This window comes from Phyllobates terribilis, unplaced genomic scaffold, assembly GCF_046119375.1.
Source record: "Phyllobates terribilis strain yellow unplaced genomic scaffold, ASM4611937v1 Scaffold_10__3_contigs__length_209671492, whole genome shotgun sequence".
NCBI lineage: Eukaryota > Metazoa > Chordata > Amphibia > Anura > Dendrobatidae > Phyllobates > Phyllobates terribilis.
In genome coordinates, this window is record NW_027362770.1 from 199,711,207 (window position 1) to 199,732,887 (window position 21,681).

At 53.5% G+C, this 21,681-nt stretch overlaps 2 protein-coding genes across 2 annotated transcripts in view; one reads left to right on the forward strand and one right to left on the reverse strand.

The window, feature by feature from the left end:
• Positions 1 to 1,009: 1,009 nt before the first annotated feature.
• On the reverse strand, positions 1,010 to 20,096 carry LOC141164875 (uncharacterized). The gene is made up of 2 exons (XM_073650529.1): positions 19,982 to 20,096; positions 1,010 to 2,612 (listed from the first exon to the last, which is right to left on the reverse strand). Exon 2 carries the CDS (start codon positions 1,934 to 1,936, stop codon positions 1,160 to 1,162), a length of 777 nt encoding a protein of 258 aa, XP_073506630.1. The 5' UTR covers positions 1,937 to 2,612; positions 19,982 to 20,096; the 3' UTR covers positions 1,010 to 1,159.
• The window catches only part of SOX5 (SRY-box transcription factor 5), a 581,616-nt gene continuing 579,902 nt past the window's right edge, over positions 19,968 to 21,681 (forward strand). The window contains exon 1 of the mRNA XM_073650528.1: positions 19,968 to 20,095. The gene's annotated coding sequence lies outside the window, so the exon portion shown is untranslated. The remainder of the gene's footprint in view (positions 20,096 to 21,681) is intronic.

Sequence of the window (21,681 nt, forward strand, 5' to 3'; positions counted from 1 at the left end):
GGATGGAAGCACGGTGGAAGGAAGCACGGTGGTAGGAAGCACGGTGGAAGGAAGCATGGTGGAAGGAAGCACGGTGGAAGGAAGCACGGTGGAAGGAAGCACGGTGGAAGGAAACACGGTGGAAGGAAGCACGGTGGATGGAAGCACGGTGGATGGAAGCACGGTGGAAGGAAGCACGGTGGAAGGAAGCACGGTGGAAGGAAGCACGGTGGAAGGAAGCAAGGTGGAAGGAAGCACGGTGGAAGGAAACACGGTGGAAGGAAGCACGGTGGATGGAAGCACGGTGGAAGGAATCACGGTGGAAGGAAACACGGAAGGAAGCACGGTGGAAGGAAGCACGATGGAAGGAAGCACGATGGAAGGAAGCACGATGGAAGGAAACATGGTGGAAGGAAGCACGATGGAAGAAAGCACAGTGGAAGGAAGCACGATGGAAGGAAACATGGTGGAAGGAAGCATGATGGAAGGAAGCACGGTGGAAGGAAGCACGATGGAAGGAAGCACGATGGAAGGAAGCACGATGGAAGGAAGCACGATGGAAGGAAGCACGATGGAAGGAAACATGGTGGAAGAAAACACGGTGGAAGGAAACATAATGGAAGGAAACACGGATGCGCAGAATTATCACCGCGGCTCCAAACAAGCGACATTGTGTAACTGAAGCCGCATCGTCACATGGAGCCGTCAGGATGCAGCAATGGACTTAGTCTTTTCAATGTCCACCATGTTCAAGATCTCTGCTTGCTGTCAGGAAATGGAAACAATCCTGTTCACCCCCAGAGACTGAACACCAGATCCCCAAGTGATACTTCTCACACAGGGAGGTTTGGTACAAAGTGTCCAGAAACAGACACAAAGCAGAAGATTCACCAACTCCGGGAAGTTTGATGAAGAAAGAAACAGCAAAACGGGAAAACCTCACGGCTTTATTCAGTTTAAACAGATCCAGTGACAATAAAATTACAGCATCAAGACTTAAACAGCGCGTTTCGGATGTGGCACCAGGTCACAGTGTCCAGTTTTCGCTCTTAATGTAATCCCGCTGCTCCTCTGTGTATTCTGCGCTTTTCTTTTTTAAATCCGTCACACGGTTCAGCGATGTCGGCTTCTGTATTACGTCTTTTGTTAGTGCTCCCAGGATCCTCTGGGGCGTGACTTTTCACTGCTCTGCATAATTAAACTGAGAGCAGCGCCCCTTAAAGACCATAAAAGTAAAAAGTCTGATATCTTTAGAGGCGTGAATGCACAGGGGAGAAACGGGAATAAAATAAGAGCAAAAACTGCCCGCTGCCGACCGGGTGACTCTGCCGATCAGGAGACGCTGCCGACTGGGTGACGCTGCCGACCGGGTGACTCTGCCGCCCTGGTGACGCTGCCGACCTGATGACGCTGCCGCCCTGGTGACGCTGCCGACCTGGTGACGCTGCCGACCTGGTGACGCTGCCGCCCTGGTGACGCTGCCGACCTGGTGACGCTGCCGACCTGGTGACGCTGCCGCCCTGGTGACGCTGCCGACCTGGTGACGCTGCCGACCTGGTGACTCTGCCGACCTGGTGACGCTGCCGCCCTGGTGACGCTGCCGACCTGGTGACGCTGCCGACCTGATGACGCTGCTGCCCTGGTGACGCTGCCGACCTGGTGACGCTGAAGCACCTGGTGACGCTGCCGACCTGGTGACGCTGCCACCCTGGTGACGCTGCCGACCTGATGACGCTGCTGCCCTGGTGACGCTGCCGACCTGGTGACGCTGAAGCACCTGGTGACGCTGCCGACCTGGTGACGCTGCAGACCTGATGACGCTGCTGCCCTGGTGACGCTGCCGACCTGGTGACGCTGCTGCCCTGGTGACGCTGAAGCACCTGGTGACGCTGAAGCACCTGGTGACGCTGCTGACCTGGTGACTCTGCCGACCTGATGATGCTGCCGACCTGGTCATGCTGCCGCCCTGGTCAAGCTGCCGACCTGGTCAAGCTGCCGACCTGGTCAAGCTGCCGACCTGGTCAAGCTGCCGATCTGGTCATGCTGCCGACCTGGTGACGCTGCCGACCGGGTGACACTGCCGATCTGGTGATGCTGCCGCCCTGGTCATGCTGCCGACCTGGTCATGCTGCCGCCCTGGTCAAGCTGCCGACCTGGTCAAGCTGCCGACCTGGTCAAGCTGCCGACCTGGTCATGCTGCCGACCTGGTGACGCTGCCGACCGGGTGACACTGCCGATCTGGTGATGCTGCCGCCCTGGTCATGCTGCCGACCTGGTGATACTGCTGACAGGTCCTCTTTAGTCCTGCTATAACTCCAGTGTCACAAACGTGATGTAAATAGAAAAGCCATCGAAGGAGCAGATAAAAGAGTCCTGACATCAAGTAATCTTGGATAATTACAAGGCAGCAGTTCACACATCGCTTTCTGGAGCCGATTGTTAAACATTTGTGTATAAAATGAAAAAGGAAAAGCGGAATATTCTCATCATTGTATCAAAACCAAAATGACACAAAGTCAAAAAGACAAACAGAAGTAAAGCAGACGATGGAGATAAACTGGTGCGAAACACACAACGGTGTGAGGACGGAGCAGGACGCCTTCATGGTGTAGGTACCTTCCCAACGTGAGATCCTGTAGATAATAATATTCGATGATTATGATTTTCATTTCCTATGAATTCGTTTTATCAGAGCTGTGAGATAAAACACCTGGATGTGATGTGTCTAGATCAGACAGCGTCACTCCAGACTGATACATTGTAACGTCAGGACACAGGAGAGGTTTGTGCTGCTCATCTGACAACTGCAACAATGTAACCAGAGAGGAAGAAATGACATGGGGAGCGTCAGCTCTGGGGACCAGCAGCCACCCCCCGTGATATGTGCCAGCATGGCCTCCGCACTATAGGTGACAGCACACAGAGACCTCGCCCAGTGCTGCAGTGTAAAGCATCTTGAGCCTGCAGTGTAGCAGAAGGAGTATACAGAGACTCTGAGCTTCCCTGATTAGTGCTGTGATCCAATAAAGTAGAGCTGCAGTGTAAAGCATAGAGGAACAGAGTTGTAGCCTGAGCCGATGAGGAGCTGGGGAAGATTTCAGACTACCCCAGGACTTTCTATAAAACCCCCTAGATTTCTATATGAAGGTGAGGAGTCTGCATGCCGGGCGGGCGCTGGGGCTCAGATAGGTAGTGGGGTGACTATAGAGATGACAGGTCCTGGCAGGGTATGAGCCTTACTCCTCACGCTCTAAATAGCGGCACATGTACCGCAGCGCAGTACACAGAATATAATAACCATCAGTAAGATCCTAATAGCCCTATAAATCACAGCACTTAGACTGACACGGCGCCCCCCTCGCCCGCAGCACTCGCCCCTTCCTGCACAATGCACTGCTCAGATGTTTGTCTGTTTTTTCACCTGGTCTGCGACATAAAACGCTCTGCCTTTAAGTAAACCGCATATAATGCAGCCCCGTATATAATGCAGCCCCGTATATAATGGAGCCCCGTATATAATGGAGGCCTATATATAATGCAGCCCCGTATATAATGGAGCCCCGTATATAATGGAGGCCTGTATATAATGCAGCCCCGTATATAATGGAGCCCCGTATATAATGGAGGCCTGTATATAATGCAGCCCCGTATATAATGGAGCCCCATATATAATGGAGGCCTGTATATAATGCAGCCCCGTATATAATGGAGCCCCGTATATAATGGAGGCCTGTATATAATGCAGCCCTGTATATAATGTAGCCCCGTATATAATGGAGGCCTGTATATAATGCAGCCCCGTATATAATGGAGCCCCGTATATAATGGAGGCCTGTATATAATGCAGCCCCGTATATAATGGAGCCCCATATATAATGGAGGCCTGTATATAATGCAGCCCCGTATATAATGGAGCCCCGTATATAATGGAGGCCTGTATATAATGCAGCCCTGTATATAATGTAGCCCCGTATATAATGGAGGCCTGTATATAATGCAGCCCCGTATATAATGGAGCCCCGTATATAATGGAGGCCTGTATATAATGCAGCCCTGTATATAATGCAGCCCCGTATATAATGGAGCCCCATATATAATGGAGGCCTGTATATAATGCAGCCCCGTATATAATGGAGCCCCGTATATAATGGAGGCCTGTATATAATGCAGCCCTGTATATAATGCAGCCCCGTATATAATGGAGCCCCATATATAATGGAGGCCTGTATATAATGCAGCCCCGTATATAATGGAGCCCCGTATATAATGGAGGCCTGTATATAATGCAGCCCTGTATATAATGTAGCCCCGTATATAATGGAGGCCTGTATATAATGCAGCCCTGTATATAATGCAGCCCGTATATAATGGAGCCCCGTATATAATGCAGCCCGTATATAATGGAGGCCTGTATATAATGCAGCCCAGTATATAATGGAGCCCCGTATATAATGGAGGCCGTATATAATGGAGCCCTGTATATAATGCAGCCCCGTATATAATGCAGCCCCGTATATAATGCAGCCCCGTATATAATGCAGCCCCGTATATAATGGAGCCCCGTATATAATGGAGCCCCGTATATAATGGAGCCCTGTATATAATGCAGCCCCGTATATAATGGAGCCCCGTATATAATGCAAACCCGTATATAATGGAGCCCGGTATATAATGGAGCCCGTATATAATGGAGCCCTGTATATAATGCAGCCCCGTATATAATGGAGGCCTGTATATAATGCAGCCCCGTATATAATGCAGCCCCGTATATAATGGAGGCCTGTATATAATGCAGCCCGTATATAATGGAGCCCTGTATATAATGGAGCCCTGTATATAATGCAGCCCTGTATATAATGCAGCCCCGTATATAATGCAGCCCCGTATATAATGCAGCCCTGTATATAATGCAGCCCGTATATAATGGAGCCCCGTATATAATGCAGCCCTGTATATAATGCAGCCCGTATATAATGGAGCCCCGTATATAATGGAGCCCCGTATATAATGGAGGCCTGTATATAATGCAGCCCCGTATATAATGGAGCCCCATATATAATGGAGGCCTGTATATAATGCAGCCCCGTATATAATGGAGCCCCGTATATAATGGAGGCCTGTATATAATGCAGCCCTGTATATAATGTAGCCCCGTATATAATGGAGGCCTGTATATAATGCAGCCCTGTATATAATGCAGCCCGTATATAATGGAGCCCCGTATATAATGCAGCCCGTATATAATGGAGGCCTGTATATAATGCAGCCCAGTATATAATGGAGCCCCGTATATAATGGAGGCCGTATATAATGGAGCCCTGTATATAATGCAGCCCCGTATATAATGCAGCCCCGTATATAATGGAGCCCCGTATATAATGGAGCCCCGTATATAATGGAGCCCTGTATATAATGCAGCCCCGTATATAATGGAGCCCCGTACATAATGGAGCCCCGTATATAATGGAGCCCGTATATAATGGAGCCCTGTATATAATGCAGCCCCGTATATAATGGAGGCCTGTATATAATGCAGCCCCGTATATAATGCAGCCCCGTATATAATGCAAACCCGTATATAATGGAGCCCCGTATATAATGGAGCCCCGTATATAATGGAGCCCCGTATATAATGCAGCCCTGTATATAATGCAGCCCCGTATATAATGGAGGCCTGTATATAATGCAGCCCGTATATAATGGAGCCCTGTATATAATGGAGCCCTGTATATAATGCAGCCCTGTATATAATGCAGCCCCGTATATAATGCAGCCCCGTATATAATGCAGCCCTGTATATAATGCAGCCCGTATATAATGGAGCCCCGTATATAATGCAGCCCTGTATATAATGCAGCCCGTATATAATGGAGGCCTGTATATAATGCAGCCCCGTATATAATGGAGGCCTGTATATAATGCAGCCCGTATATAATGCAGCCCCGTATATAATGCAGCCCTGTATATAATGGAGCCCCGTATATAATGCAGCCCCGTATATAATGGAGCTCTGTACCTGTATATAATGCAGCCCTGTATATAATGGAGCCCCGTATATAATGGAGCCCTGTATATAATGGAGCCCCGTATATAATGTAGTACCGCATATAATGGAGCCCCGTATATAATGGAGCCCCGTATATAATGAAGCCCCGTATATACTGGAGCCCCATATATAATGCAGCCCCGTATATAATGGAGCCCCGCATATAATGGAGCCCCACATATAATGGAGCCCCGTATATAATGGAGCCCCGTATATAATGGAGCCCCGTATATAATGGAGCCCCGTATATAATGGAGTCCCACATATAATGGAGCCCCGTATATAATGCAGCCCCGTATATAATGGAGCCCCGTATATAATGTAGTCCCGCATATGATGGAGCCCCGTATATAATGCAGCCCCGTATATAATGCAGCCCCGTATATAATGGAGCCCCGTATGTAATGGAGCCCCGTATGTAATGGAGCCCCGTATGTAATGGAGCCCCGTATGTAATGCAGCCCCGTATATAATGCAGGCCCGTATAGAATGCAGCCCCGTATAGAATGCAGCCCCGTATATAATGCAGCCCCGTATATAATGGAGCCCTATATATAATGCAGCCTCGTATATAATGGAGCCCCGTATATAATGCAGCCCCGTATATAATGGAGCCCCGTATATAATGCAGCCCCGTATATAATGCAGCCCCGTATATAATGGAGCCCCGTATATAATGCAGCGCCGTATATAATGCAGCCCCGTATATAATGCAGCCCCGTATATAATGCAGCCCCGTATATAATGGAGCCCCGTATATAATGCAGCCCCGTATATAATGCAGCCCCGTATATAATGCAGCCCCGTATATAATGGAGCCCCATATATAATGCAGCCCTATATATAATGCAGCCCCGTATATAATGGAGCCCCATATATAATGCAGCCCTGTATATAATGCAGCCCCGTATATAATGCAGCCCTATATATAATGCAGCCCCGTATATAATGGAGCCCCGTATATAATGGAGCCCTGTATATAATGCAGCCCTGTATATAATGGAGCCCCGTATATAATGTAGCCCCGTATAAAATGGAGCCCCGTATAAAATGGAGCCCCGTATATAATGTAGCCCCGTATATAATGTAGCCCCGTATATAATGCAGCCCTGTACCTGTATATAATGGAGCACCGTATATAATGTAGCCCCGTATATAATGCAGCCCTGTACCTGTATATAATGCAGCCCCGTATATAATGCAGCCCCGTATATAATGTAGCCCCGTATATAATGTAGCCCCGTATATAATGGAGCTCTGTACCTGTATATAATGCAGCCCTGTATATAATGGAGCCCCGTATATAATGGAGCCCTGTATATAATGGAGCCCCGTATATAATGTAGTACCGCATATAATGGAGCCCCGTATATAATGGAGCCCCGTATATAATGGAGCCCCGTATATACTGGAGCCCCATATATAATGCAGCCCCGTATATAATGGAGCCCCGTATATAATGGAGCCCCGCATATAATGGAGCCCCGTATATAATGGAGCCCCGTATATAATGTAGTCCCACATATAATGGAGCCCCGTATATAATGCAGCCCCGTATATAATGGAGCCCCGTATATAATGGAGCCCCGTATATAATGTAGTCCCGCATATGATGGAGCCCCGTATATAATGCAGCCCCGTATATAATGCAGCCCCGTATATAATGGAGCCCCGTATATAATGGAGCCCCGTATGTAATGGAGCCCCGTATGTAATGGAGCCCCGTATGTAATGCAGCCCATATATAATGCAGCCCCGTATATAATGCAGGCCCGTATAGAATGCAGCCCCGTATATAATGCAGCCCCGTATATAATGGAGCCCTGTATATAATGCAGCCTCGTATATAATGCAGCCCTGTATATAATGGAGCCCCGTATATAATGTAGCCCAGTATAAAATGGAGCCCCGTATAAAATGGAGCCCCGTATATAATGTAGCCCCGTATATAATGTAGCCCCGTATATAATGCAGCCCTGTACCTGTATATAATGGAGCACCGTATATAATGTAGCCCCGTATATAATGCAGCCCTGTACCTGTATATAATGCAGCCCCGTATATAATGCAGCCCCGTATATAATGTAGCCCCGTATATAATGCAGCCCTGTGCCTGTATATAATGCAGCCCCGTATATAATGCAGCCCTGTATATAATGCAGCCCCGTATATAATGGAGCCCCGTATATAATGCAGCCCCGTATATAATGCAGCCCCGTATATAATGCAGCCCCGTATATAATGCAGCCCCATATATAATGCAGCCCCGTATACAATGCAGCCCGTATATAATGCAGCCCGTATATAATGCAACCCCGTATATAATGCAGCCCTGTATATAATGCAGCCCCGTATATAATGCAACCCCGTATATAATGCAGCCCCGTATATAATGGAGCCCTGTATATAATGGAGCCCCATATATAATGCAGCCCCGTATATAATGGAGGCCTGAATATATTAGAGCCCCGTATATAATGGAGCCCCATATATGATGGAGGCCTGAATATATTAGAGCCCCGTATATAATGCAGCCCTGTATATAATGCTGCCCCGTATATAATGCAGCCCCGTATATAATGCAGCCCCGTATATAATGGAGCCCTGTACCTGTATATAATGGAGCTCGGTACCTGTATATAATGCAGCCCCGTATATAATGGAGCCCCGTATATAATGGAGGCCTGTATATAATGGAGCCCCGTATATAATGGAGCCCTGTATATAATGGAGGCCTGAATATATTAGAGCCCCGTATATAATGCAGCCCTGTATATAATGTAGCCCCGTATATAATGCAGCACAGTACCTGTATATAATGGAGCTCTGTACCTGTATATAATGCAGCCCTGTATATAATGGAGCCCCGTATATAATGGAGCCCCGTATATAATGGAGGCCTGAATATATTAGAGCCCCGTATATAATGTAGTCCCGTATATAATGGAGCTCTGTACCTGTATATAATGCAGCCCTGTATATAATGGAGCCCCGTATATAATGTAGCCCCGTATGTAATGGAGCCCCGTATGTAATGGAGCCCCGTATGTAATGGAGCCCCGTATGTAATGCAGCCCATATATAATGCAGCCCCGTATATAATGCAGGCCCGTATAGAATGCAGCCCCGTATATAATGCAGCCCCGTATATAATGGAGCCCTGTATATAATGCAGCCTCGTATATAATGGAGCCCCGTATATAATGGAGCTCTGTACCTGTATATAATGCAGCCCTGTATATAATGGAGCCCCGTATATAATGAAGCCCCGTATATAATGCAGCCCCGTATATAATGCAGCCCCGTATATAATGCAGCCCTGTATATAATGCAGCCCCGTATATAATGGAGCCCCGTATATAATGGAGCCCCGTATATAATGCAGCCCTGTATATAATGCAGCCCCGTATATAATGGAGCCCCGTATATAATGCAGCCCGTATATAATGTAGCCCCGTATATAATGCAGCCCCGTATACAATGCAGCCCGTATATAATGCAACCCCGTATATAATGCAGCCCTGTATAAAATGCAGCCCCGTATATAATGCAACCCCGTATATAATGCAGCCCCGTATATAATGGAGCCCCATATATAATGCAGCCCCGTATATAATGGAGGCCTGAATATATTAGAGCCCCGTATATAATGGAGCCCCATATATAATGGAGGCCTGAATATATTAGAGCCCCGTATATAATGTAGCCCCGTATATAATGCAGCCCTGTACCTGTATATAATGGAGCTCTGTACCTGTATATAATGCAGCCCTGTATATAATGCTGCCCCGTATATAATGGAGCCCCGTATATAATGCAGCCCGTATATAATGCAGCCCCATATATAATGTAGCCCCGTATATAATGCAGCCCCGTATATAATGCAGCCCAGTATATAATGCAGCCCCGTATATAATGCAGCCCCGTATATAATGCAGCCCCGTATACAATGCAGCCCGTATATAATGCAACCCTGTATATAATGCAGCCCTGTATATAATGCAGCCCCGTATATAATGCAACCCCGTATATAATGCAGCCCCGTATATAATGGAGCCCCATATATAATGCAGCCCCGTATATAATGGAGGCCTGAATATATTAGAGCCCCGTATATAATGGAGCCCCATATATAATGGAGGCCTGAATATATTAGAGCCCCGTATATAATGTAGCCCCGTATATAATGCAGCCCTGTACCTGTATATAATGGAGCTCTGTACCTGTATATAATGCAGCCCTGTATATAATGCTGCCCCGTATATAATGCAGCCCTGTATATAATGTAGCCCCGTATATAATGCAGCCCCGTATATAATGGAGCCCTGTACCTGTATATAATGGAGCTCGGTACCTGTATATAATGCAGCCCCGTATATAATGGAGCCCCGTATATAATGGAGCCCCATATATAATGGAGGCCTGTATATAATGGAGGCCTGTATATAATGGAGGCCTGAATATATTAGAGCCCCGTATATAATGCAGCCCTGTATATAATGGAGCCCCGTATATAATGGAGCCCCGTATATAATGGAGCCCCGTATATAATGGAGCCCAGTACCTGTATATAATGGAGCTCTGTACCTGTATATAATGCAGCCCTGTATATAATGGAGCCCCGTATATAATGGTGCCCCGTATATAATGGAGGCCTGAATATATTAGAGCCCCGTATATAATGTAGTCCCGTATATAATGGAGCTCTGTACCCGTATATAATGCAGCCCTGTATATAATGGAGCCCCGTATATAATGAAGCCCTGTATATAATGTAGCCCCGTATATAATGTAGCCCTGTATATAATGGAGCCCCGTATATAATGGAGCCCCGTATATAATGGAGCCCCGTATATAATGGAGCCCCGTATATAATGGAGCCCCGTACATAATGGAGCCCTGTATGTAATGCAGCCCATATATAATGCAGCCCCGTATATAATGCAGTCCCGTATATAATGGAGCCCCGTATATAATGCAGCCCCGTATATAATGGAGCCCTGTATATAATGCAGCCCCGTATACAATGGAGCCCCGGATATAATGCAGCCCTGTATATAATGGAGCCCCGTATATAATGGAGCCCCGTATATAATGGAGCCCCATATATAATGCAGCCCCATATATAATGCAGCCCCATATATAATGCAGCCCCGTATATAAGGCAGCCCCGTATATAATGCAGCCCCGTATATAATGGAGCCCCATATATAATGCAGCCCCGTATATAATGGAGCCCCATATATAATGCAGCCCCATATATAATGCAGCCCCGTATATAATGGAGGCCTGAACATATTAGAGCCCCGTATATAATGTAGCCCCGTATATAATGTAGCCCCGTATAAAATGGAGCCCCGTATATAATGCAGTCCCGTATATAATGTAGCCCCGTATATAATGTAGCCCCGTATATAATGCAGCCCTGTACCTGTATATAATGTAGCCCCGTATATAATGCAGCCATGTACCTGTATATAATGCAGCCCCGTATATAATGTAGCCCCGTATATAATGCAGCCCGTATATAATGCAGCCCCGTATATAATGTAGCCCCGTATATAATGCAGCCCAGTATATAATGTAGCCCCGTATATAATGCAGCCCCGTATATAATGCAGCCCCGTATATAATGCAGCCCCGTATACAATGCAGCCCGTATATAATGCAACCCCGTATATAATGCAGCCCTGTATATAATGCAGCCCCGTATATAATGCAACCCCGTATATAATGTAGCCCCGTATATAATGCAGCCCAGTATATAATGTAGCCCCGTATATAATGCAGCCCCGTATATAATGCAGCCCCATATATAATGCAGCCCCGTATACAATGCAGCCCGTATATAATGCAACCCCGTATATAATGCAGCCCTGTATATAATGCAGCCCCGTATATAATGCAACCCCGTATATAATGCAGCCCCGTATATAATGGAGCCCCGTATATAATGGAGGCCTGAATATATTAGAGCCCCGTATATAATGTAGCCCCATATATAATGGAGGCCTGAATATATTAGAGCCCCGTATATAATGTAGCCCCCTATATAATGCAGCCCTGTACCTGTATATAATGGAGCTCTGTACCTGTATATAATGCAGCCCTGTATATAATGCAGCCCCGTATATAATGCAGCCCTGTATATAATGCAGCCCTGTATATAATGTAGCCCCGTATATAATGGAGCCCTGTACCTGTATATAATGCAGCCCCATATATAATGGAGCCCCGTATATAATGGAGCCCTGTATATAATGGAGGCCTGAATATATTAGAGCCCCATATATAATGCAGCCCTGTATATAATGCAGTCCTGTATATAATGTAGCCCCGTATATAATGGAGCCCCGTATATAATGCAGCCCTGTATATAATGCAGCCCAGTACCTGTATATAATGGAGCTCTGTACCTGTATATAATGCAGCCCTGTATATAATGGAGCCCCGTATATAATGGAGCCCTGTATATAATGGAGCCCCGTATATAATGGAGCCCCGTATATAATGGTGCCCCGTATATAATGGAGCCCCGTATATAATGCAGCCCTTCAGGGTCATATATACAGTGTGTAGTGATTGGAGTGTAAGCTCCGGGGTCTTCAGGGTCATATATACAGTGTAGTGATTGGAGTGTAAGCTCCGGGGTCTTCAGGGTCATATATACAGTGTGTAGTGATTGGAGAGTAAGCTATGGGGTCTTCAGGGTCATATATACAGTGTAGTGATTGGAGTGTAAGCTCCGGGGTCTTCAGGGTCATATATACAGTGTAGTGATTGGAGTGTAAGCTCCGGGGTCTTCAGGGTCATATATACAGTGTGTAGTGATTGGAGAGTAAGCTATGGGGTCTTCAGGGTCATATATACAGTGTAGTGATTGGAGTGTAAGCTCCGGGGTCTTCAGGGTCATATATACAGTGTAGTGATTGGAGTGTAAGCTCCGGGGTCTTCAGGGTCATATATACAGTGTGTAGTGATTGGAGAGTAAGCTATGGGGTCTTCAGAGTCATATATACAGTGTAGTGATTGGAGTGTAAACTCTGGGGTCTTCAGGGTCATATATACAGTGTGTAGTGATTGGAGTGTAAGCTCCGGGGTCTTCAGGGTCATATATACAGTGTGTAGTGATTGGAGTGTATTCTGTTCTGCACAGGACTGGACTCTGCTACATTGTGTCTTGTGAGAGGTTTTGTGTTATAGGTTATGCTGTGGAAAGCGCCATGTAATGCTGATACGTGCATACATATAATACTGCCATACAGTACTTAATTATTAACTCTACAAAGTTTCCAAATAATACCGCCATACGTTAGATATTATCCTGACCGACCCCTCCCAGTGCCGCCCCTGACCGACCCTTCCCAGTGCCGCCCCCTTCCCAGTGCCGCCCCTGACCGACCCCTCCCAGTGCCGCCCCTCACCGCCCCTTCCCAGAGCCGCCCCTGACCTACCCTTCCCAGAGCCGCCCCTCACCGACCCTTCCCAGTGCCGCCCCTCACCGACCCTTCCCAGAGCCGCCCCTAACCGACCTTTCCCAGTGCCGCCCCTGACCGACCCTTCCCAGTGCCGCCCCTGACCGACCCTTCCCAGTGCCGCCCCTGACCGACCCTTCCCAGAGCCGCCCCTGACCTACCCTTCCCAGAGCCGCCCCTGACCTACCCTTCCCAGAGCCGCCCCTGACCTACCCTTCCCAGAGCCGCCCCTGATCTACCCTTCCCAGAGCCGTCCCTTCCCAGAGCCGCCCCTGACCGACCCTTCCCAGAGCAGACCCTGACCGACCCTTCCCAGTGCCGCCCCTGACCGACCTTTCCCAGAGCCGCCCCTCACCGACCCTTCCCAGAGCCGCCCCTTCCCAGAGCAGACCCTGACAGACCCTTCCCAGTGCCGCCCCTGACCGACCCTTCCCAGAGCCGCCCCTCACCGACCCTTCCCAGTGCCGCCCCTCACCGACCCTTCCCAGTGCCGCCCCTCACCGACCCTTCCCAGTGCCGCCCCTCACCGACCCTTCCCAGTGCCGCCCCTCACAGACCCTTCCCAGTGCCGCCCCTCACAGACCCTTCCCTGTGCCGCCCCTCACCGACCCTTCCCAGTGCCGCCCCTGACCGACCCTTCCCAGAGCCGCCCCTGACCGACCCTTCCCAGTGCCGCCCCTGACCGACCCTTCCCAGTGCCGCCCCTGACCGACCCTTCCCAGAGCCGCCCCTTCCCAGAGCCGCCCCTGACCTACCCTTCCCAGAGCCGCCCCTGACCTACCCTTCCCAGAGCCGTCCCTGACCGCCCCTGACCTACCCTTCCGAGAGCAGACCCTGACTGACCCTTCCCAGTGCAGCCCCTGACCGACCCTTCCCAGAGCCGCCCCTCACCGACCCTTCCCAGAGCCGCCCCTTCCCAGAGCAGACCCTGACAGACCCTTCCCAGTTCCGCCCCTGACCTACCCTTCTGAGAGCAGACCCTGACTGACCCTTCCCAGTGCCGCCCCTCACCGACCCTTCCCAGAGCCGCCCCTCACCGACCCTTCCCAGAGCCGCCCCTTCCCAGAGCAGACCCTGACAGACCCTTCCCAGTGCCGCCCCTGACCGACCCTTCCCAGAGCCGCCCCTGACCGACCCTTCCCAGTGCCGCCCCTCACCGACCCTTCCCAGTGCCGCCCCTCACCGACCCTTCCCAGTGCCGCCCCTCACAGACCCTTCCCTGTGCCGCCCCTCACCGACCCTTCCCAGAGAAGCCCCTTCCCAGTGCCGCCCCTGACCGACCCTTCCCAGTGCCGCCCCTGACCGACCCTTCCCAGTGCCGCCCCTGACCGACCCTTCCCAGTGCCGCCCCTGACCGACCCTTCCCAGTGCCGCCCCTGACCGACCCTTCCCAGAGCCGCCCCTGACCGACCCTTCCCAGAGCCGCCCCTGACCTACCCTTCCCAGAGCCGCCCCTGACCTACCCTTCCCAGAGCCGCCCCTGACCTACCCTTTCCAGAGCCGCCCCTGACCTACCCTTCCCAGAGCCGCCCCTGACCGACCCTTCCCAGAGCCGCCCCTGACCGACCCTTCCCAGTGCCGCCCCTGACCGACCTTTCCCAGTGCCGCCCCTGACCGACCTTTCCCAGAGCCGCCCCTCACCGACCCTTCCCAGAGCCGCCCCTCACCGACCCTTCCCAGAGCAGACCCTGACAGACCCTTCCCAGTGCCGCCCCTGACCGACCCTTCCCAGAGCCGCCCCTGACCGACCCTTCCCAGAGCCGCCCCTCACCGACCCTTCCCAGTGCCGCCCCTCACCGACCCTTCCCAGTGCCGCCCCTCACCGACCCTTCCCAGTGCCGCCCCTCACCGACCCTTCCCAGTGCCGCCCCTCACCGACCCTTCCCAGTGCCGCCCCTCACCGACCCTTCCCAGTGCCGCCCCTCACAGACCCTTCCCAGTGCCGCCCCTCACAGACCCTTCCCAGAGCCGCCCCTGACCGACCCTTCCCAGAGCCGCCCCTGACCGACCCTTCCCAGTGCCGCCCCTGACCGACCCTTCCCAGAGCCGCCCCTGACCTACCCTTCCCAGAGCCGCCCCTGACCTACCCTTCCCAGAGCCACCCCTGACTTACCCTTCCCAGAGCCGTCCCTGACCGCCCCTTCCCAGAGCCGCCCCTGACCTACCCTTCCCAGAGCAGACCCTGACCGACCCTTCCCAGTGCCGCCCCTGACCGACCTTTCCCAGAGCCGCCCCTCACTGACCCTTCCCAGAGCCGCCCCTTCCCAGAGCAGACCCTGACAGACCCTTCCCAGTGCCGCCCCTGACCGACCCTTCCCAGAGCCGCCCCTGACCGACCCTTCCCAGAGGGAATAGGTGAGACCAGACTATCAATCACCTGGTGAGAACGGTTCTTCAGACTATGCTTTCTCGGAAACACGGGAGAGAAAACTATACCGGGCTGCAATAGTGTATGACGGCATCGTATAGCAGTATTATTTGAATACGGTATGAGGTATTATTTCAGCATTGCATGGGATTATTACTGTGATGCCGCACGGAGGATTTAATTTAAGCAATATGGAACGGTATTATTTGAGTACTATATGGAGCTATTATTTAGGTATTGTATGGCTGCATTATTAGATCACTGTATGGTGCTATTATTAGGACATTGTATAGAGGTATTATTATCAGGACACTGTATGGTGGTATTATTAGGACAAAGTATGGAGGTATTATTAGGACACTGTATGGCAGTATTATTAGGACACTGTATGGCAGTATTATTAGGACATTGCAAGGCAGTATTATTAGGACATTGTATGGAGGTATTAGGACATTGTATGGCGGTATTATTAGGACATTGCATGGCGGTATTATTAGTGCATTGTATGACGGTATTATGACACTGTATGGCGGTATTATTAGGACACTATGGCGATATTATTAGGATATTGTATGGAGGTATTATTAGGATATTGTATAGAGGTATTAGGACACTGTATGGAGGTATTATTAGGACATTGTATGGCGGTATTAATAGGACACTGTAAGGATGTATTATTAGGACATTGTATGGAGGTATTATTAGGACATTGTATGGAGGTATTATTTCAGCATTATGTGTAATATTATTTTGATGTTATTTTATTTATGCACCATAGAGCAGTAATATTTAAATACTAAATTTAATAGTTATTATTTATGCACTGTATGGCAGTATTATATGGACGCTGTATGGACGTATCAGCATTACATGGCGCTTTCCACAAGATAAAATGTAACACAAAACCTCTCACAAGACACAATGTAGAAGAGTCCAGTCCTGAACAGAACATAATGTTAAAGATTCCCAGCCCATCAGAGGATCCAATCATTGCACACTGTACATATCAACCCCATGTGAGGGCTGGCGGTCCGTCACCCTCTCGTTTGAGAGGCCGGGGGTCCGTCACCGTCTCGTCTGAGGAGCCAGGGGTCCGTCACCCTCTCGTCTGAGGAGCCAGGGGTCCGTCACCCTCTCGTCTGAGGAGCCAGGGGTCCGTCACCCTCTCGTCTGAGGGGGCCCGTCACCCTCTCGTCTGAGGGGGCCGGGGGGCCCGTCACCCTCTCGTCTGAGGGGGCCGGGGGGCCCGTCACCCTCTCGTCTGAGGGGGCCGGGGGGCCCGTCACCCTCTCGTCTGAGGGGGCCGGGGGGCCCGTCACCTTCTCGTCTGAGGGGGCCGGGGGGCCCGTCACCTTCTCGTATGAGGGGGCCCGTCACCTTCTCGTCTGAGGGGGCCCATCACCCTCTCGTCTGAGGGGGCCGGGGGTCCCGTCACCTTCTTCTCGTATGAGGGGGCCCGTCACCTTCTCGTATGAGGGTGCCGGGGGGCAAGTCACCTTCTCGTCTCAGGGGGGCAAGTCACCTTCTCGTCTCAGGGGGGCGGGGGGTCCGTCACCTTCTCGTCTTGGGGGCGGAAGGCTCGTCACCTTCTCGTCTCAGGAGGCCCGTCACCATCTCCTCTGAGAGGCCGGGGGTCCCGTCAGCTTCTTGTCTCAGGGGGCCCGTCACCCTCTCCTCTGAGAGGCCAGGGGTCCCGTCACCTTCTCGTCTGAGGGGGTCCATCACCCTCCCCAGTGAGGGGCCTGGGGGTCCGTCACCCTTCCCCAGTGAGGGGCCTGGGGGTCCGTCACCCTTCCCCAGTGAGGGGCCTGGGGGTCCGTCACCCTTCCCCAGTGAGGGGCCTGGGGGTCCGTCACCCTCCCCAGTGAGGGGCCTGGGGGTCCCGTCACCTTCTCGTCTGAGGGGCCAGGGGTCCCGTCACCCTCTTTTCTGAGGGGCCGGGGGCCGTCACCCTATCCTGTGAGGGGCCGTCACCCTCCCCTGTGAGGGGCCGTCACCCTCTCCCGTGAGGGGCCGGAGGACTGTCACCCTCTCCCCAGTGAGGGGCCGGGGGGCAGTCACCCTCTCCAGTGAGGGGCCGGGGGGCAGTCACCCTCTCCAGTGAGGGGCCGTCACCCTCTCCAGTGAGGGGCCGTCACCCTCTCCAGTGAGGGGCCGTCACCCTCTCCAGTGAGGGGCCGTCACCCTCTCCCGTGAGGGGCCGGGGGGCTGTCACTCTCTCCCGTGAGGGGTTCCGGGGGGCCGTCACCCTCTCCCGTGAGGGGCCGTCACCCTCTACCGTGTGGGGCCGGGGGGAAGTCACCCTCTCCTGTGAGAGTCCTCTCCGCTGTGGGGGTCCGTCACCCTCTCCAGTGAGGGGCCGGGGGGCCGTCACCCTCTCCCGTGAGCCGACACCCTCTCCCGTGAGGGGTTCCGGGGGGCCGTCACCCTCTCCCGTGAGGGGTTCCCGGGGGGCCGTCACCCTCTCCCGTGAGGGGTTCCCGGGGGGCCGTCACCCTCTCCCGTGAGGGGTTCCGGGGGGCCGTCACCCTCTCCCGTGAGGGGTTCCGGGGGGCCGTCACCCTCTCCCGTGAGGGGCCGTCACCCTCTCCCGTGAGGGGCCGGGGGGAGGTCACCCTCTCCTGTGAGAGTCCTCTCCGCTGTGGGGGTCCATCACCCTCTCCAGTGAGGGACCGTCACCCTCTCCAGTGAGGGGCCGGGGGGCCGTCACCCTCTCCAGTGAGGGGCCCGGGGGCCGTCACCCTCTCCCGTGAGGGGCCCGGGGGCCGTCACCCTCTCCCGTGAGGGGCCCGGGGGCCGTCACCCTCTCCCGTGAGCCGACACCCTCTCCCGTGAGGGGCCGGGGGGCCGTCGCCCTCTCCCCTGTGAGGGGCCGGGGGGCCGTCGCCCTCTCCCCTGTGAGGGGCCGGGGGGCCGTCGCCCTCTCCCCTGTGAGGGGCCGGGGGGCCGTCGCCCTCTCCCCTGTGAGGGGCCGGGGGGCCGTCGCCCTCTCCCCTGTGAGGGGCCATCACCCTCTCCCGTGAGGGGCCGGGGGGGGGGGGGGGAAGTCACCCTCTCCTATGAGAGTCCTCTCTGCTGCGGGGGTCCGTTACCCTCTCCTGTGAGGGGCTGGGGTCCGCCACCCTCTCCTGTGAGGGGCTGGGGTCCGCCACCCTCTCCCGTGAGGGGCCCGGGGGCCGTCACCCTCTCCCGTGAGGGGCCCGGGGGCCGTCACCCTCTCCCGTGAGGGGCCCGGGGGCCGTCACCCTCTCCCGTGAGCCGACACCCTCTCCCGTGAGGGGCCCAGGGGCCGACACCCTCTCCCGTGAGGGGCCGGGGGCATGTCACCCTCTCCCGTGAGGGTCCGGGGTCCGTCCCTCTCTCCTGTGAGGGGCCGTCACCCTGGGGCCGTTGCCCTCTCCCCTGTGAGGGGCCGGGGGGCCGTCGCCCTCTCCCCTGTGAGGGGCCATCACCCTGGGGCCGTTGCCCTCTCCCCTGCGAGGGGCCGTCGCCCTCTCCCCTGTGAGGGGCCGGGGGGCCGTCGCCCTCTCCCCTGTGAGGGGCCGGGGGGCCGTCGCCCTCTCCCCTGTGAGGGGCCGGGGGGCCGTCGCCCTCTCCCCTGTGAGGGGCCGGGGGGCCGTCACCCTCTCCCCTGTGAGGGGCCGGGGGGCCGTCACCCTCTCCCCTGTGAGGGGCCGGGGGCCGTCACCCTCTCCCTTGAGGGGCCGGGGGGGGGGGGGAAGTCACCCTCTCCTATGAGAGTCCTCTCTGCTGCGGGGGTCCGTCACCCTCTCCTGTGAGGGGCTGGGGTCCGCCACCCTCTCCTGTGAGGGGCCGGGGGGAATCACCCTCTCCTATGAGAGTCCTCTCTTCTGCGGGGGTCTGTCACCCTCTCCTGTGAGGGTCCTCTCCGCTCCGGGGGTCGTCTCCTCTCCGCTTGGGGATTCAGTCCAGGATCTCCGCCGCCGGCCGGCAGGGGTCAGTCTCCTCCCCGGAGCTGTGGCCGCCCCCCTGGAGGAGTGGACGGGGGACCCTGTGCTCGTGTTTACTGCCGGCCGGAGCCCGTGCGCGCCCCCGCTCCTGCTCCCCGTGCGCGCCCCCGCCTGTCACTCTCATGTCACCGTCCAGTGTTACCTGACAGGAGCCGGAGACCCCGGGACCGGGGCGGGGGGCGCGGAGCCGCCATGTGGAGCCGGCACCGGAGACTGCAGCAGCACAGAAACTTCCTACCCCGGAGCCAGAGAGACAGTGAGTGACCGAGAGAGACAGCCAGAGAGAGAGAGTGACCGAGAGAGACAGCCAGAGAGAGAGAGTGTGACCGAGAGAGAGAGTGACCGAGAGAGACAGCCAGAGAGAGAGAGTGACCGAGAGAGACAGCCAGAGAGAGAGAGTGACCGAGAGAGACAGCCAGAGAGAGAGAGTGACCAAGAGAGAGAGTGACCGTGACAGACCCCCAGAGAGAGTGACCGAGAGAGACAGCCAGAGAGAGAGAGTGACCGAGAGAGACAGCCAGAGAGAGAGACAGCCAGAGAGAGAGAGTGACCGAGAGAGACAGCCAGAGAGAGAGAGTGACCGAGAGAGACAGCCAGAGAGAGAGAGTGACCGAGAGAGACAGCCAGAGAGAGAGACAGCCAGAGAGAGAGAGTGACCGAGAGAGACAGCCAGAGAGAGAGAGTGACCGAGAGAGACAGCCAGAGAGAGAGAGTGACCGAGAGAGACAGCCAGAGAGAGAGAGTGACCAAGAGAGAGAGTGACCGTGACAGACCCCCAGAGAGAGTGACCGAGAGAGACAGCCAGAGAGAGAGAGTGACCGAGAGAGACAGCCAGAGAGAGAGAGTGACCGAGAGAGACAGCCAGAGAGAGAGACAGCCAGAGAGAGAGTGACCGAGAGAGACAGCCAGAGAGAGAGAGTGACCGAGAGAGACAGCCAGAGAGAGAGAGTGACCGAGAGAGACAGCCAGAGAGAGAGACAGCCAGAGAGAGAGAGTGACCGAGAGAGACAGCCAGAGAGAGAGAGTGACCGAGAGAGACAGCCAGAGAGAGAGACAGCCAGAGAGAGAGAGTGACCGAGAGAGACAGCCAGAGAGAGAGAGTGACCGAGAGAGACAGCCAGAGAGAGAGAGTGACCGAGAGAGACAGCCAGAGAGAGTGACCGAGAGAGACAGCCAGAGAGAGAGAGTGACCGAGAGAGACAGCCAGAGAGAGAGAGTGACCGAGAGAGACAGCCAGAGAGAGAGAGTGACCGTGACAGACAGCCAGAGAGAGAGAGTGACCGTGACAGACAGCCAGAGAGAGAGAGAGCCAGAGAGAGAGAGTGACCGAGAGAGACAGCCAGAGAGAGAGAGTGACCGTGACAGACACCCAGAGAGAGAGAGTGACCGAGAGAGACAGCCAGAGAGAGAGAGTGACCGAGAGAGACAGCCAGAGAGAGAGAGTGACCGAGAGAGACAGCCAGAGAGAGAGAGTGACCGAGAGAGACAGCCAGAAAGAGAGTGATCGAGAGAGACAGCCAGAGAGAGTGTGACCGAGAGAGACAGCGAGAGAGAGAGAGACAGCCAGAAAGAGAGTGATCGAGAGAGACAGCCAGAGACAGTGAGTGACCGAGAGACAGCCAGAGAGAGAGTGTGACCGAAAGAGACAGCGAGTGACCGAGAGACAGCCAAAGAGACACCCAGAGAGACAGCTGGTGACCAAGAGACAGCCAGAGAATGAGTGACCGAGACACAGCCAGAGAAACATCCAGAGAGAGTGAGTGACCGAAAGACAGCTAGAGAGACAGTGAATGACCAGAGAGGTTCAGGAGAGACTGTGACCACGGACAGGAGATATATTTG